A 19227-nucleotide genomic window follows, 5' to 3' on the forward strand; every position below is an offset into this window, starting at 1 on the left:
GCTTTTCCTCAGAAAACAAATCAAAACGTCAAACAGACAGTTCTCGGAAACTGCAGCACCACTTAGCTGCGCACAGCGCTCGGTTTCCCCTTAATGAAACACCTCATTTTCTTGCAACTCTGCTTAAAAAGCGGCCATTCAAAACACATTGTCACCTTTGCTTTCAGAGCTCCTGCAGGATGTCAGAGGTCGCTGCTGCGTTTGAGGGCCACCTCATCATTCGGGTGAAGCGTTTACAAGGTCATAAACAGAGTTTGTTCAGATTCAGACATCTGGTCGAGGCGCATTCTTCTTATTTTTGTCCTGTAAACTGGGATTTTTGGACGACCTCCCCTTCCCTTCCCTTAGCAAACATGAACTCTGCCTCAGGTTGGATTAAGGCCCAGACAACAATAATGCTAAACATGGAGCTTAGAAATCTCCCATCTGCCCAAGAATGTGTTGCACATTGTCCACTTTTATCCACTGTGGATCTTTAAAATATATCCAACTTCTTTTATAAAATGTTCTTTACATTTTAGCTGAAGTCCGAGGTTTTAAGTGGATTGACCTTGTACAGCTGATGCATCAGCCATCGCTGTTCCGCTGTCCTGTCCTTGCTGACTGTAGAGAACATGACCGTTCCTCTTCCCGTCACAGGAATGACGCTCTTCGAAACCCGATTGCCATAGTCAGTCTCCTGACTCATAGTGACAGACGCCAGGTCCCCCGAAGCCTCCTGTCTTCTTCATCTGTTGCGTCCTATCAAGGTCATCTTTGTGCCTCCACGTGCTTCAGTCTGTGTACTCCGTGTCCCTATTTTTTTGTAAAGAAACAAAAGAGGAGTTGATAATCCTTAATCAGTCCCGTTCTGAGTGGTGTCTGAGTACTTGTAGGGAAATTGCTAGGTGGGGCTGTTTTGTTGCAATGCTGCCAGACGGGCAGATAGGTTGACTCACTGCAGCTTTATGCAACTCTATGAAATTGTTATTGTTCATAGTTTTGGGTTAGGGTTAGTTTTGGGCTAACATAAAAAGACAAAACCAACCCTATTGACTGCATGTGTTTGGACTGGAATACCTGGAGAGAACCCACAAAGACATGGAGAGAATGTAAAAACTCCACACAGAAAGGCCCTGGCTTAGTGGTGGATTCAAACCCAGGACCTTCTTGCTGTGACCATGAGTTTTTGGTATTATAGACATAGAGCCAATGCTCCTCTGTACTGCAAGGAGCCCAATGAGGTGGTCCAGCCATTAGGAACATGGTTAGGATGTCTCCTGGGCACCACCCTGTGGAGATTATCCAGATACTACAACCTGGGAGGAGACCCCAGGGGAGGCCCAGAACTCAGTGGAGAGAATATTTATCTAATCTTGCCTGGGAATGCCTCGGAATCCCCCAGGAGGAGCTGGAAACTGTTGCCATGGAGAAGGACGTATGGAATAGCCTGCTGCCACCGCAGCACGACTGTAAAGGGTGGATGATAATGGATGGATGAATGTATGGGTTCTTAAGGGCTTTTGTCTCTCACAGTAAATGTAATCTGGCAGTGAAACCGCCAATCAGGAAGCGAGGCCCTAACCGAACGCTTTGATGTATCAAAAGGAGACTTGGTGCATGGATTATTTCAAAGACGACTTAAAACATTGTGACATTTGTCCCACTGGTGGTGCTGTAATAAGTAATCAGGAAAAATAAGATTTTTCTCTAATTGTGCTTCCAGGCTTGCTTTTAAGACAACTACATTAACATTAACGTGGTGACTGCAACCTGCCTGAACCGCTCCGGCCCTTTTCGTCACCGCTTGCAGCAACATTTCAGCGCTGGTTTATTTCCTTCTTGGATAATTAAAAGCTGAAGAATGCCAGCCTTACCCTTTTTTAAGGTTAAAGCCCCTATCAAAGAGAACGCAGGCCTCAGAGAGACAGTTAGGGAAAACTAACATGTGTTCTAACAGGCGACATGTCATTTCAGATCGCAGAAGCTTGAGAGCCGCTGTCAGAGGCAACGTCCAAAATGTGGGCGCAGACATGCAATTCAACATCCCCTCTGCTGATTGTCAAATGCCGTCTCTGGTTTGAAAGACATGCCACTGGTAATGTTTGTGGCACCCATGTTTTGCTGGGCTTTGCCTTTTTTTTTCTTGCCCCCACTGTGTGGCGATCGGTGTCGTGTTTCAGCCCACTTTTATTGGAGTGCCGCGGACCTCTTCATCTCAGAACCACATGGTCCATGGCGACTGCATATACACATGCATGCACTCACACTTGCGAATGCACAAAAAATGCATGCATTAGCTGCTGACCTATTTTTGTCTGTCTGCGTTGAAGGTGTGGCGGGCTGTTGCCCTGAAGGCAAAGTGACAGAGCTGCACAGGAAGCAGGTGATTGTTTAGGCTGAACAATCACTTTACCTGTCGGGCTGCGCTGTGAGTTCATTCATCTATGAGCTTCATTCATCGGTTCAGCAGATCGGAACACAAAAGCTTATGGCAGCTTTTGTATCCAAAAGTGTAGTTCCTTGTTCTCTGGCAAACAAATGCACACATCCTGCTGCCTGTGGCATCTTTGGTTCTTCCTGGTCCAGCACTATAAGAGCCATTATTAGGGCCAGACTTGCTTTGCTTTGATCTTCCCAAAACGCCACGGCCTCACCATTTATTACTGCGCAGAAATTATGCATGAGGAACGGTCTGTCCATGAGCATTACTCAGCCCGAGTCCCCCTTTTTTCTTTCTTTTTTTTTTTTGTATGACTGGAAAGTAGCAGAAGGAGGAGGGGAAAAAAGGCAGTTTTAAATTAAGAGTTAAAAGAGGCCAGCATCCTTTGAGGCCATTTAATGAACTGACATTTTACATCCCAGACCTTTTATGGACACTCCTAACCAGGCCAGCTCGAAGTGAGTAATGCAGGATGATGTTAGGCCTGCCGTACACTCTGAATATCTCTGGTCTTAATGCTTGCATTTAATTTAATGGAAACTTCTCACATTGATGTCCTAGCCTAACCCGTGCCATTCGTTTGACATTTAGGGCTCTGCAGCACAGATAAAACAAAACAATCTGAGTTCATCTGAGCATCGACTTTTTTAAAAAGAAAAAATGCGGACAACTAATGCACAAAACAGAGGGAGAGGATGGAGGATGGTATTGATTGTCGTCCTGCGGACTCAAATCCCAGTACAGAACAGTAAACAGAGGTGGAAACTGGAGGATCAATGAGGTATGATGGAGCCATTAGTGACACGGTGACCCTGTGAGGGGAGATGGCGTTTTTGTAGCATTGTTTGAAAAGTGGGAATATTGATGATTGGTAATTGCACCGTGGGCTGCAGCTGATGGTACCTCTGTGGTCAGTCTGTTGACATCTCAGACGCCCGTTTCCTCGGTTGTGTTGAAGCGAGCCCGTCTGCTGCTCCGGCTCACCTTATTAAGTTCTTCTCTTTCATTTTCCACAGCTCTGCGGTGTCCAGCAGTTACTCAGCATTAGCTCCTCTGAGTGGTGCTTGGCTGACTGCACCCTGAGAGCCAAAACTGTGGGCAGATTGTCTCGCGTTCTGATGAACAAGTCCAGGGCAAAAGCAGCTTTAATGCAAATACACTTGGAGGGGGGGTGTTTTTTCTGGCCTCACTCAGGCTGTGGGAGAGAAATACACACCGATCTTACCCCCGTATTCTCCTCAAAAGTGCTTTTATTCAGCACAGCAAGCTGATATTAAAGCTTGAACCTTAATTTTTAGACTAATTGGTTTAAATCTGTATTATAACTCTTATCCCTCCCTCTTTATTTCACTCTTTATTTTTCTACATTTTTACGTATGTCTTACATTTGCTAATTTACTCACTTAAACACTTGAAAATTGGACTTAAATGAGCTAAAATGTAGAGACACATGAATTATTTTTATTTATTCATTTATTTTGGGTATTCCCTGACATTTTTGTATACTGTAAAATTCAACATACATGACTTTTTTGAATAGGTCTACACTCAGTTTGGAATAATGAGACTGGATTACAGGAGGAAGGAAAATGAGGGAAGATATAAAGGAACAAGAAAGACAGGGAGGAAGATGGAAATAGGCAAAAAGAGATGAGCAGGGCAAGGGAAAATGGTAGGAAGGATGAAAGGAGGTGGGAGCAGGAAAGGAAGAAAAGATGGAAAAAGCATGGAGTCAAAAAGGAAAGCAAGGAAGAAGGGAGTAGGCGAAGGGAAGTGAATGAACAAAGAGGAGAAAGGAGTGAAGAATGGAAAAGAGGAAGGAAAGAAGGAGAAGGGGTGAAAGGAGGGGACGAATAAGAGGGTAGGGTGGAAAGCAAAAAGAGGGAAGGAAGGGAGAAAGGAAGGAAAGTAGGAAAAGGGGTGAAAGGAGGACAGGAGAAAAGTTAAGGAAGGATGAAAAGAGGTTGAAGGATGGAAGGGAGAAAGAGGGAAGGAAGACAGGAAGGAAGGCATGAAAACAATACGTAAAAAGGATGGGAGAAGGAAGTAGGGGAAGGAAAGTGAATGAACAAAGAGGAGAAAGGAGTGAATAATGGAAAGAGAAAGAAGGAGAAAGGGGTGAAAACGGGAGGAATAAGAGGGAAGGATGGAATGATGCAAAAAGAGGCAAGGGAGGGAGAAGAGGTGGAGGGCAGGAGAAGAGTTAAGGAAGGATGAAAGGAGGTAGAAGGATGGGAAGGAGAAAGGGGGGGGGAAGGAAGGAAGGAGTGAAAACAAAAAATTTGTAAAAAGGATGGAGGCTAAAGGAGGAGAAGGGAGTAGGCAGAGGGAAAAGGTAGGAAAAGGTGAGATTAGAGGGAATGAAGGAAAGAAGGGTGTGAATGTAGCAGCTATGAAATCACATGAGTTGTGTAACAGTTGCGCCCTCCGTTTTGACCGATGACTGTATCGTCATTGGTTTTGACAGGTTTTTTTAAGGTGCTAACCAGTAACGTCCTGTGAACGCGTTTACCCACCCGCGTTGATGTTTGAGGTCCCACATTAAATGACATAACGCACACAGACCCAAACCACGCCGACATCTGTCTGTCTCAGGCCAGTTCCTGTCACTCATCTTTAGTGTAAACCTGAGGCAGTCGGCCTCCAGCACGCTCCCCGACGGTGGAGGTCGACATTTTGTCTCTGCTCGCAGATCAATAGCGACTCGCTTGCTCATCACTTATGGAGTCACAGGCGTCTCCTGGGGGCTGGTTAGCTAGGAAGAAAGAGCGAAAGATGATACTGGCTCTTTGGCGAGCTTATGTAGCGGTTTGCAGAACACATTAAAATAAAAAAGTTCCTCACATAGACTCACATTTATAATTTTACAAGTGGACGTTTACAGCTCACTCTGCTGCCTTTTGAAATAAAAAAAACAAACCAATACTACTATTGCTGCTCTCACTGCTCTGTGTGCCAATATACACACCACACATGCACAAAAACATCACATTGGGAAAATCGTGATGCTCATGATGCTAATTGATTTCAATTACCATGTTACCATGGCAACAGAGAAACACAGTTAATGTTTGATTGCAGTAAGAAGCGGGGTCTTCAATCAATAGAGCTCCCCATTGCGGCTTTTTCTAGCGCTCCATTAAAGTGTGTGTGTGTTTTACTAATGTTGTGGGGACCTGCATCCATGCTCACACTATGGGGACATGTGTTCCTTATGGGGACAGAAAGCAAAAAACACTCCTTCGTAATATTAAAATAACTGAAAGTGAAGACGTTTTACAAAGTGAAGGTATGGTTTGGGAAAAGAGCAGTAGCAAGAGTGGTGTGATGGGCTTTTCACATAGGGAGCTACGACGTTTCAGAGAGGCTGATTTTTCCGTGCTAATAGGTATTGCTTACATTGTAGACAATGAATGTAAGTTAATGGAAGGTCCACTGAAGGCATGGATACATGACAGTGTGTGTGTGTGTGTGTGTGTTGTGTGCCAGGAGGAGAGCGGATGGACTGAGGTGATGTCATCCCCCAGTGGGAAATCTAAGAGTGGAGAGAGAATGGTGAAGTGCTCCTTAACACACATCACACAGTATTGAAGGATCTGGTAAAGTGTGTGCTGTGTAAAAATGTCTATCTATTTGACAAATGTGCATGTTGTGAAGTCAGGAGAGGACCCCTCCTGACTTCACAAAATGCACATTTGTCAAATAGAAAACCTAATTCTGCATTTTGAAAACATGCCACTGCTAACTGTGGCGCCTTTATGTGTAATATCTGCAGTATTTCCAGTAACTTTGGATCTGTCTCTGACTTTGCTGTTATAGTATTTTGGCACCACTCCCTTTTGCCAGTTTGAAGGGTTTGCAGTCTTTCCCCAGCATTTCACTGGGGTTCAAGTTTAATTTAATCCTTTTTGAGGTGTTCAGAAGTGGCCAGATCGCCCTGGATAAATAAAGGAATATGACCTATTTGTGCTTGGGATCATTCTCCTGTTGCATTGCACTTGAGCTTTAACCCACAGAGTGTTGACCTGATCTTCTCCTTAACATGAGAAAGTCCTGTTTCTAGCTCAGTGCAGAAGTGGCGTCTTGCACACACGCTCCCCCCCAACACACACATACAGTCCACAAGCCTCAGAGTGCTTCGCTAACTGACTCAGTACTCTGTGTGCATGGGTTTCTGGCAGATGTTTGTGTCTGTGTGGGCTCAGTTCCTGTGAGCTCTGCTGGCCCGCTGGAATTCAGGAATTCACACACACACAGGGCGATTATTATTAAGCTTTTTTTTTATTTCAACCTTTAACTTTCTACGGAAAGTTGCCTGAACACATTTTTTGTTCTGCAGTAACCCTCTGCGTCACATTTGTGATTAAAGTAAACACTACACGGGAGGAACACGACCCTTAGTGTGAGATGCCTTATTAAAAAATACGACACAGATCTGTGTCTAAAGGTGAAAGTTTTTCTATTTGTTCAGTTCTGCAACAGTTTAAAGTTGGACAAAAACCCTGGCGCCTTTCACAGAACGTTTGAAGAGTCTTGCACAAATTTCAGCACATTGTAGACTTGATTAAGAAGTCAGCTTTAACTGGATTTGGAACAATCTGGACTCAAATTTATCCGATCCTAACATGCATGCCTTTTAAATGTACCTGGGAGAGAGAACTCGCACGGACACGGGGAGAACGTGCAAGCTCCACACAGAAAGCCCCGCACTGGATTATTACTAGGAGCCCACAGTGCTAACCACCAGTACAAAAGTGATTTATTTTTTTTTTTTTAAGTATATGATTTTTTCATTCATGCGGTGTTTATCAGTTATTTTTTCCGCCTGGATATATACTGACACTCTTTAGCACCTCTGCAGATGCAGTTTTGACAAGTTTCTGTCCAAATAAGCAGCTGTTGATACACACAGAGTGAAAAAGATGATTATCTTCCTCACATGTTGCAGGAATTCAAAATAGCAGCTTTGCGGTAGCAGATATAAAATCCTGACCTTTAAAATGTCAGGATTTCAGGAACTGAGAACAAGAACTGTTTGAATCTCTTTCTTCAAACAGCAGGGTTTGAAAATGATTCGTGAGCTCTAGATTATTATTTTTTGAAAACTTGTGTAGGTTGAACTTTAGATTTATTCTTTTAAATTTTGTTGAGGACAATAATAAGGTGTGGCCCTCATCTGAGGTGATGCTTTGGGAGTGTGTGTGTGGGCTAAGCTTGCTATGATACTGTAGATCAAGAGTGAGCCTGCTGAGAGTAACACTCTGCCTGCAATCCTTAAATGATCTTCAGTGACGAGTGATCCTGGCTGGGAGAGTCTGTGTGTGTCTGTAAGGAGGCAGAAAAGACTTGATGTGCAGTCAGTTCAAAGTATAATTAAACCCTGCACTTCCCATTCTTCCACTTGAGTTTTATTAGCACAACGCTCAGTTTTGGGACGGGTAAGAGTGCATCTTTTGTGTTGAAAGATTGTACGTTAAGTGTGTTTATGTGCGTTAACGGTGTAGGGGGACTACTGAGGTCTGATGTTTATTGCTGGTGTATTGGTGAGAACCGACTGTGGGAGAGGAGGGGGTGTTACTGTTTAGACCTGCAAGACTAGTTGAGCTTCTCATCTGCATTTAATATCTTGGATGTGTGCCTGCCGTTCCTGGCAGGTTTCTCAAACTTTTCTGTGATCCTGAAGACTATCCGACTCCTGTAGTGCCTTCCTTGCAGCAGCACAGTAATTTATTTGCTACAGTGCTGATGTAAAACAGTTCTTATTCCAGTTCCCACACATTTGGAATCTAGTTGCAGTGTTGGGAGGGGGTTGGGTGCGCGCAGGCGCATGGGAGCGCATATGTGAACAAGCAAATGTAGCTGCAGGTTCACAAACTTATATAAAATATGGTTTATATTTGGCCGTATACAAGATGGAAGCTGTATCTGCAGATGTAAAAACGTGAAGCTAGTGCAGATGTGCTTTAAATCTCCAATATTTCTAGCGTCCAGCAGGGAGCAGATCCTTTGGTTGCAAAAAGACACCAGATGTATGTAAATCTATGAGAAAACAACTTGAATTATGAGCTTGGTAAACATTTTTCTCATGATGTTGTGGTCTCAGTCATTCATTTCAAATCTTCTTAAACACAATGTGATGTTTATTTTGTTAAGTATCATCCCGTTTAGACAAGCTAACTGATTATAACACATGTAGCACAGTCATGAACTTTTCCAGACATCACCCGACAGAGGTGTGTGTAAGAATGCAAAGGAACATTGAACATTAGCTGGTCTTTGGCCTGATGTTGGACTGTGCTGATATGTGAATAGTAGAGCTGGGAAACACCACAATATTTCTCTCAGGTTTTGATATTATTGCGATTTAGAACATTTTGTTTTTTGTTGTTACTCTGGCCGTTACAGTAACATATATTGCACCTTTTTTTTCAACTGCAAGTTATGTCCTCAAAGTTAAACTTTACCAGTATCTACTTTATCCAATAGAAACATATTTTTGCTGAGCCCTGAGATTACTTTTTGTCTCCAAGTGTGCTATTGCTGTGTGCTACACAGAAATTACTTGATGTATAAAAAATGCTAATGGCAGTATGTAACAGTGTGAATCAAGGGTGCATCTACATTGTAAGAACATCTTGGTGTGCAGCGTTCTCTTTTCAGTGAGATCCATCTGTAATTTGTCACATCTGTTTCCAAAAATCAAGTTGGCTACTTTTCTACAGTACACAGTCTGTTTTAGCAACCAGCCAACACATGTCATATTACAGTAAAGTAGCAATCTAAAGTGTCCACTTAGCGTTTAATAAGTGTTATTCTACCCTCTATCAGGTCAAATAACATCATATAAACTGTGGTGCACCATAATTGCTCTCAAACAAGGATGCACAGCATGTGTTATGATGGGTAACAATTTGAAAAAGAGATGAAGCTTCCAGCAGTTTTGTCTGAAATTTTGTTTTTATTTTGCCATCAGACAGACGAACAAATATGTAGACTTATATTTTGCATTTATCAAATAGATTGCACGGGGTATAATTTAGCGCACGACATTTGACTTAAGAAGATTCCTAATAATCTGCCTGAAGTCAATAAAGCCTGAGGCAAACGTTAATGTTGACCATATTTCAACTCAAAAACAAATAAATGGGTTTAATATGATTCTAATGCAACAGCTAATGGATATTTGCAGCCGCACTACACACTTGTCAACATCATTGAAGAGATGGCGCTACGGTTTTATGGGAAGTCGTAGTGGATAATAACTCGGCAAACAATGTTTGAGAGTACCCGAAGTCTTTTTTTTTAAGGGACGCAAACAACAAACCTAGAGTGTTATTCAGGCTTATGAAGCCAAGTCATCTTTATTTATTTAACAAATGCAATTCCATCAATATTTACAGCTACATATCTTTAGAATTATATTTGCTTGTACACAACAACCCGGCGCCATTAGCTTTCTCTTTCCTTTAGAGCTGAAACAAGTAGTTAGTTAGTTCATCTCTATAAACAGAAGCCTGCACAATCAATAAGATAGGGATTCATTTTTGCTTTGTGAAAGTGCAAATACTGAACAGTCACAAGAAGAGCCGAAGAGGATTTGCAGCTATAGTCTGAGCTTTGACACTATAGCTCAAATATATCATTGAGCACTGTATGGAAACAGGGCGTGGAAATCATAGGGATTAAATGCAAGTAGAAAACTGGTTTAGATGTCCGGTGGCTACACAGGAAGCCGGAAAATCCTGGCTGTTACCTCAGAGGCTGATTCTTCAGATTAGCTGATGGATTCCTATCCAATCAGTTAGTTAATCTGTAGGTATTTTATCAACAGTTATTTTAATAGCTGATTTTTAAATTGATTCAAAAACTAATTTTGAACTTTGGATTGTTGGGCAGATTAATCAGTTTAGGAGCTTACAGGAAATCCTTCTCCTGTCCCCCCCGTCCTTTAAACTCACACTTATCTCCTATCTGAACCTTTTTTTTCACTACTTTCTGTCAGTCTTCTTCTCTTTAATTATCTATTTAGGAGCCCTGTTTTAAAACATCTGCAGTTTTCCTCCACATGCGTATCCGTGACCCTGGGCTGAACCTACCGGCAAGTCCGATGACTTCCACGCTCTCATTAAGACATCTTCTACTCTTTCAGTCTCTCTCCACTTTTAAACTACAAGCTCATTTCTCCACCTTGTCAGCTTACGTCCTTATCTCAACACGCTGTCAGCACTTCAGATTCAGCCATGTCAAAACAAGACCTAACAGATGTTCAGCCCTGTCCTGTGCTTCGCCTTCCTTCCACCACTTTTGCTTTCTATCATCTCATCTCCTCCCTTCTCTGCCATACCCGACTTGTATCAATTTCCAGCTTCATCCATCATCCTCCTTAATTCTGTCAGCAATAGTTAGAGTAGATGTTGAACATACAGTTAAGGTCATGTCCAGCTATATTATTAAAGGCTTTTGTTTTCTAAAAGTCATCCAGTTCCTCCCCGAATGATCTCACCGCGTGCAGCTGTTCGAGGAAATGCCAGAAACGATTTTTTCCATCTCCCCCCAAAAAATGTTGGCAGCGAGGTCGCAGCTCTACCATGTGTGATTTGTGACCTTGACTAGCTGCTCTGACCTTTGACATTTGCACCATCCACCAGTGTCTACCTCCTTCTGGCCAGGAGCGTCCAGTGTAACCTGCATGAACTCTCTACAAGACTAAATGCTGAAATGCAGGCGAACAGGTTAATTTTCTGCTCTGGAGACTTGCAGTCCACTGACTCGGGCAAAGGTTTAAAGGGAAGCCAGTGGTATTAGCTTTCGAGGCAACAAGGAAACACATATATATTTGTGGGGCGGGGACGTCATTACCCGAAGTAGGGATTTGGATTGCCCTTTAAACTCCTAATCCACAATATCCTTTTATTTTGGTGACATCTGCTGTGTTTTTCAAACGGTATTTCCAAGGGACCACACGTCGGGAGCTGAGTTGTAGTTTTGCTCTGTTTAGGCGGCAACGTTTTTTCTGCTGATTCCAGACAACCTGATTTTCCTTCAGGAAAGCCACCTGCCAGACATCAAAGGAGATCTGCACACTTTGTTGCTCTGAGCTAAGGGTTCACCGAAGATTTTATTTGATTTCAGTGTATTTAATTCCCTCTTCACTCTCTGCTATAGCATTGTTTGATGTGTAAGAATGTATCGTGCAGTTTGCCAATATGGAGAAATGTGGAAAGATTCTTCACAGTCTCCCCCAGGCTCCTGCGTCTCCTTGTCATCCGTTCTCATTGGGAAATCTGCATGCTTTTTGCCCTCAGTGGCTCATTTTTGGCCTGTGACAGGAAGACATGCCGACAGCAGTCATAAGTTGCTGCTTTCCAGTTTAATGACTCTCTGAGTTGAACTGGCAGCTGAGCTCAGCAAGCTGCAGAGAGCTGATGAAGACGAAGCAACTGGAGAACTGAATCAAGGCCACAGCAGCTGGGCTCAGCAGCAGCTTTACAGCGATGTGCAAGACTGTGCTTCATCTCAATGTGAATCAAACCTCTTCATTATGCTTATAGAGTAGGCACATACTAGTCTGCTCAGTAGTTATCCAGTAACTTAAGATTTCAGACATCTGTTTTTAATGCTGTGAGCGGTGGAGATTAGACAGAAAAGTGTGAAAGACACAGCTGAAGGTCCCTTGGAGTATATGGTTGCCTGATCCACCAGGCAAGCTAAACTGGCACATCTGCAGATGTTTTTGCAGATGTGCCAGTGAGGATGTGCAGTGTATTACCTTCCAACAGATCTGCTGGCCGTGACGATTCCATAGTCTTTTGGGCCTCAGGCAAAAATTCACCATGGAGCTTTATAAGACACTTCTAAAAATGAAATGCTAATAACATTCAATTAAAAAGCTCTCATGTTATAGAATTAGAATTCCTCAAATTCCATTCCCTGTTCAGTTTTTACTACTTCCTTTTCCATGTGTCATTACGTATGCATTTATGTGTGGCTGGATGTGTCCCGCAGTGTCTGACCAGAGGGGGGGACTAAGGTGGGATGAACAAGATGTAGCTTCTATTGTGTCTCCACACAAAAGGAGGTCTGCATTCACTTCCTCAAAGGAAAAATAAATGTTACCATTTATGAGCTTATCCTTTGCAGAAACCTTAATAACCAACTAGTTTGTGATGAATAAATAACACATCAGACTAAAACAATCAGCTGCCCCGCCAAGTGTGAGTCTCAATCCACGGCTGTAAACTCAAACTCCAGCTCTTGTTTTATTACAGCGCAGTGACACGTGTGCCAGTTCTCCACCTGCTCCAGGTTCATTTAGCTGACAGTGCATGTCCAACCACAGAGGCGGGAATCACTGGAGAGACATTGGAATTAAATTGACCTGAACAGTGAACTGGCTGGTAAGAAAACGCGTCATGTGAAGAGCCACGGCTACCTTCTGAACTGAGACGGAGCCTTTAAAGTGACAGCAAAGGGGCTGGTGTTGCTCTCTTGGAGGAAACAAAAATGCCAAAATTAGGTTCTAAATCTGGGTGGCCCATCCAAGTAAACTGTGTGTGTGTGTGAGCGGGGGGTGTATAGTGAGGAACAGTGTATTTGTATCACCATCCGTAAATCAAGCCCTGGATTGCATTTTTGCCATTATTACTCACATCGTTGTGACCACAGTGTCAGGGAACTTTGGAGTGGCATTGAAATACAAGCCTTTAGTGTCTGTGTGTGTATTTGTGTAAAAACACCAGAAATTCTCAAAAGGAAACCAGCACAGCGTACATGCACCGTGATGAATACTGACTCTATTTGCATTTCTGCATAATAGACTTGAAACTTTGACCTTCTACCTATTTGAGCAGCTCATTAGTGTCCCAGCGAGTGATTGCGTCAGTTATCTTAAGTCCCAGGCTCTCTGTCATCTCTGCCTGTTTCTCAGCTCTGCCTCCTCTGCCTTTGCCCCGTCTTTCATCCCTCACAGCTCACTTCTTTGTGTCTTACAGACACTCGGCTGTCTGTTTCCTCCCTGTTTGTCTGTGGGCTGCTGCAGACTCCTGTAGGTGTTCAGGATTACTCCAGACAAGCAGGAGGGAGAGGAAAGCCTGTCTGGAGCGCTCAAAGGGCGAGTGGCTGGCTCATCCTCTCCTCTCCTGTCTTTATCTTTCTGTGTTTGTCAGCCATATACTGTACACATAGCTCCAAGGACAACTAAAGGAAGCTGTGTTGCTAACAGCCGCGCTGACATGCGTTTGACTTTGGCTCTCTGGTGCTTATTTGTTGTATCGTAGAACAAATGGAGAAGGCATGAGAGAGATGTAGCAGATTAGAAAATTTAACCAAAAAAGAGAAAGTAAAGAATGAAGGAAAACATTATGAGGTAAACTGGCTCTGGAAAAGAAAAGAATAGTTAGTTAAATTAACCTTGAAGTATTTCAGTGGCTCCATCAAACGGATGCAGTCTGAACACTGTCGAGATTTCTGGCACAACTTCACCTACTTCTCAAGAGATAAAGTCCAAACTAACGACACACGTAGTGTACAGAACAACGTCAGAGTTTGACAATAAAGCTGTTCTGTATATTATAAGTAATGCTGGAGCTTTAATTGCCCAAGGAAAAAGCAGTTACATATTTAAGTAGAGAGGTAAATATAAATGGTTAAATCAGTTTATAATCAGGTAAAAAATGCTGTATATAACGAGTTATATTAATCTTGTACAGCACAGAACTGCCATAGTCTGTTTCTGATCGTGTCCCAGACTACACTATTGTTGTTTGTGCAATTTAATTTAAAAGCGATTTGTCTCCCAAAATCATTAGTCGATGGAAGAGCACTTTAAATTTTCAAGTGTGACATTTGAAGTTTGTGTGTGTGAAAGATTGAGAGGGAGAATGGAGTCCTGTGTCCACTATCAACAGGGAAGTGGTGAATTACACCATTGTGCTCTCATTACAGCCACTTTTGTGTGGAAGGTGGCAGCTGTTAATCTTGGCACACAGCTACAGCACTTGGATTATCACACACACACACACACACACACACACACACACACACACACACACACACACACAGAGTGTACGTGGCTCTGATAAGCTGTGGCCAGTAGCCTTTAAATTCACGCAGCAGCTACTGTTCCTCATTGTTTTGAATAACTATCAGCCCACTATCAGTTCTCGACTCTCCCTTAGCATCGGGCTCATGCTCTTCTTTTGCGGCCGCTCTCATAGTGGTTCCCTTTACGATAGGAAACAGAAAGCCCATTGAGTCAGACTACTGTGTCATGGGACAGATGAAATCGCCCTGACTCTGCTGATCCCGTTGTGACTCAATGTACTTGGAAGTGTTTGACGCTGTGAGGGCATGAACTAATGTCCAAAATGTGTCCGTCTTAACCGCCCCCATCTTTCTCTCTCTCCCTCCTCTAGTTGGGATGTCCTGAGTCAGTCCCTTGGTCCCTGAGAGCAGCTTGCTGATGGGACCTGCTGCGCCGCCATGAGCCTACAAGATGGCGGCTGCAGCTACACCAGCAGCGCCAACATGGCCACCATTAGTGGCAGCATGCGGCGGCGCCTGGAGGACCAGGAGTTCACCTTGCGCGTCTATCCGGGCTCCCTGGCTGAGGGCACCATCTACTGCCCCGTCACCGCCCGCAAGAACACCACTGCTGCTGAAGCCATCGAGTGCCTCATCGAACGGTTACACCTGGACCGTACCAAATGCTACGTGTTGGCCGAGGTGAAGGAGTTCGGTGGGGAAGAGTGGATTCTCAATCCCGGCGACTGCCCAGTTCAGCGGATGATGCTGTGGCCAAGAACCGCCCTGGAAAACCGTAGTGGCTTGTGCAGTGGCGAGGATTACCGCTTCCTCCTGCGGGAGAAGAACCTGGATGGATCTATTCATTATGGCGGCAGCCTGCAAATGTGGCTGCGGGTGACTGAGGAACGAAGGCGCATGGTCGAACGGGGTTTCCTCCCCCAGCCTGCAGGGAGCGACCCACCTTGTGACCTGTGCGCTCTCCCGGAGCTAACGGAGCGCGCCCTTTTGGAGAGCCTCCGTGCACGCTTCCGCCAGGAGAAGATCTACACTTATGTTGGAAGTATTCTTATCGTGATTAACCCCTTCCAGTTCCTGCCAATCTATAATCCCAAATATGTCAAAATGTACGACAACCACACGCTGGGGAAGCTGGAGCCCCATATTTATGCTGTGGCAGATGTGGCGTATCATGCCATGTTGCAGCGACGGAAGAACCAGTGCATAGTGATTTCTGGTGAAAGTGGATCTGGGAAGACTCAAAGCACCAACTTCCTCATCCATCACCTGACAGCTCTCAGCCAGAAGGGCTTTGCCAGCGGCGTGGAGCAGATCATCCTGGGAGCGGGGCCTGTGTTAGAGGTAAGGAACTAAATTAGAAACTAAACTGTGGTTAGCATTTTGCCTTGTGACCAATGGAGGACATATGGGTGTATTTTTAAAATGAACGGTGGCGTATTTGTGATACCTGACTGTCTGATTTGATTTAAAAGGCACAACACTTGAGTCTAGTAGTCATCTTCCACTGCACAAACTTTACTAAAAAAAGGTAAACAGCATAAAAGATGGATGTAGCTAGCGTGATGTCATACATAACTCAGTTAAGTCCTGTTTTGAAGCTTTGAGTCAACCAGAGCTTCAAAACACACTAGCTGAGGACTTGTCAATCAAGTCCCTGCTTTTCCGACTTTACTGTTGGAATGCACTGAGTAATGTCACTCTGAGTTCCGATATTGGACTTCTGAGGTAACTGGAATGCCCCATAAGTCTAAGATGAGTATTTGACGACATGTAAAGTCTGATTTGAAGAGGATTGCTACTTTTTTTGATGACATTTGGTACCACAGCCCTTTCAGCTCGGCAAATGTTCTGCTTGCTAATAACGTCTTTTTCATTACATGGTTGACTCTGATTAGTTGGTTTGTAGAGTTGTCTGAATCGTGTCACAGGGTGTGTTTTGTGACCAAGGCTGCAAATCACCTACTGATGCATATATCTAGATATTTTCTCTGTCTGGTTCCCATTTGGGATTAAGCTTTACTGCATTTACTACGTTTTTTGTCACTATTACCAACTTCGTGTCAAGCTGTGCAGTTCATTTGGGCATCAAAACTAGAAAGGTTTGATAGTTAGAGCAAGACTCGGACCCAAAATCCTTCAGAAAACATCATAAGTGTTCGCCCCTGTGTTGGACTTCAGCTGTTGTTTGCTGACGTTTTCAAGCTGAATATGGTTCATATGTTGTTCATTAAGACACCCTGTGTGTAGAAAGGAAGTGACCAAAATAAACAGGGCAACGAAACCTGTAGAGAAGTCAGGGGGAATTTCTTTTCCCCTCTGGTGATGGAATGTCAGCTCATGAGATCAGGCATGAAATGGATTATAGAAATGTCCCTCTGAAGCTGGAATGCCTTAACAGGCAGGAAACCTATATTTAGCATCAGCTTTACCACATATGACTCCTTATACTTGATATTTATTGTGTGACCTAGATATGTTGTTTTTCTGCAGTGTCCAATCTCTGCATTGACAAGAGAACGGGGGGAAAAAATAATGGAATGCTGCCTAATCTGCTGTGGATTATAAATCAATAATGGATTATGGATTATGGAATTTCATTGGGAATTCCATGTTTGGTCCGTTCAAGGGCAGCATGTTCTCTTCAACCTAAACATGACTCTGTGTGGGATATGTGCCCACCCGTAGTTTGTTGTTTTCTGTCAGCCATTTTGTTTTTCAGCTCACAGCTTCCTGTCAGGATGTATGGGGATGTCATGTCAATATGCAGCTGTGCATGTTGACACCACATGCATCCCACATGGAAGTCTGTACAGTAAAATAAATCTGCTGTACACTCAGTCAGATATACGATTTGTCAGCTGGAAATCATGAATCACCTTTAAAGACCCCCACGCTGCCTCTGGGGAAAGAAACCTGTTACTGCAGCTGGTTTGGGGAAAAAAAAAAAGGTTTCTGGTATGTGTGAGACGCTCATTCTTGTTCCAAATTTCAGAAAAAAATCTTTGGAGAAACACAGTTTTCATGTGATGCCTGTATACAATACCTTACATGGCTAAGAGGTTTTTGTGCACCAACAGAATGAAGGTTATGTTACACGTGTCAGAAATGCTTTTTTCTTTTTTAGCCACATAGCTGTGGTTCAACACACACAACTGCTTTGATCTGCAGGCTGACTGAATACCTGTCAGAGCTCAGTTGCCGGAGGCGACATCACCACAAAAACTGACATGCTTTTTTTGTTTAATAATAACACAGATAGAGGAACATTACAGTACTCTCTGAGGAAGTAGATACTATTTGGCTGCATATGTGCTTTATTATGGAGGCTGTGACTGTGTCCCATGTAATTACTTCCCTATCAATCACCTGTCTGACTGTGGTGTGTCAAAAAGGTGCGCACCGGGAATGTTTAAAGATCAAATTTAAAAAGATTTTAAAAAGTGGTGTAAAATATATATTTTACACTAATACACTTTTTTTTTTGGCTTAAACTACTTCTAAATACTGTCAGTGCTTATGTCTGAACAGCAAGCATTCTGCAGACTTGAGTTTTACTGTTGCTACATTCTGTTGCTCATAACTCATCTGAGTAAAAAATTAGGTTAAAACATGTATGAATAGATGCTAAATGTTCATTTTAAATTGTCCTCAGTCCAATCATTGCAACATTTTAAAGATCACATGATATAAAGTAAAATGCTAGCTACCAGAGCAGCATTTTAGTGTGAACCTACACCTTTACAGTAAAATACTGTAACAACTTTTAACATTCATCCAAGTCAGAGGGTCTGAAACCTATCCTAGTTGTGATAGGCTGAGGCGCCGGTTACACCCTGGACACGTCGCCAGTCTTAAACATATTTAAATAAAGAACACTGGTAAAACGGTAAAAATATGGTAAAATCCTGGCATCTGTGATCACCAGTAATCAGTCATTTTTTTTCTGGTGTCTTTTTCTTGTCAATAGATTTCAAACGGTAGAAAACAAAAAGTCATCAAATACCAGCAGCTGTGGTTTGTTGTGTTAGAAACAAGATGGTATAAAGATAATTTTTCTGTCACTTTCAGAACACACAAATTCATGTGGCTATCTAATTTCTTTAATCTGACAGACTCTTGTAAACTGGTGAAATGTCAGATTAAACCAGCCGGATTATGATTAGTGAGCATTTTAGAGATGCTGGTAGGTGGATTTTGTCAGCTAATTTGATGAGCTGCCACTCGTCATCCTCAATATGAGATCACAGCATTTACATTGGTAGAAGGCCAAATGACATATTACAGTAACAGGAAAAATAAGAAGAAAAATATTGAATTTCTCGAGGGGTCAGTATAGCTAAACTATTAAAGAAGCGTGCAGTGCCATTTCATGTAAAAAAGAAACTATGCGCTTCATGTAGTGTAAAAGATGAATCAATAGTGGTTATGTGTCACGTGGCATTAAACCAGCGCGCAAAGAATAGCTTGTAACATGTTTAAAATGAGAATGCAGGAAAACATCGAGTTCACTCATGTTTTCTCCTTTTAATGGGAAGATCGGCTCCTCCCCGATATAAGGAGAAGCAGATTTCTGGGGTAAAAAGTTTACCACCAGGCAGGGCGCAAGAGTGCTTTGGTTCCATTCTTTGGTTTCCACAAGTTGTAATGGCAATTACAGAACCATTTGCTTCGGTCAGATGCTGCTGCTGCTGCTGCACTGAGGCTTTGTGGTGGTTTGAATGTGCCCCTGAGGCAGAGTCAGGCTGAAAATATGAGGTCAGAGA

The 19227-nt window shown here is 43.1% G+C and overlaps 1 protein-coding gene across 6 annotated transcripts in view; it reads left to right on the top strand.

Annotated features, from left to right (window-relative positions):
- Positions 1-19227, top strand: part of LOC116330462 (unconventional myosin-IXAa-like) — a 148975-nt gene that overhangs the window by 21699 nt on the left and 108049 nt on the right. For all 6 annotated transcript variants that reach the window (XM_039614970.1, XM_039614973.1, XM_039614974.1 and 3 more), the window contains exon 2: positions 14836-15805. In XM_039614970.1, coding sequence (XP_039470904.1) covers positions 14903-15805 — 903 coding nt within the window. In that variant the 5' untranslated portion in view covers positions 14836-14902. The remainder of the gene's footprint in view (positions 1-14835; positions 15806-19227) is intronic.

This window comes from Oreochromis aureus, linkage group 7 (assembly GCF_013358895.1).
Source record: "Oreochromis aureus strain Israel breed Guangdong linkage group 7, ZZ_aureus, whole genome shotgun sequence".
NCBI lineage: Eukaryota > Metazoa > Chordata > Actinopteri > Cichliformes > Cichlidae > Oreochromis > Oreochromis aureus.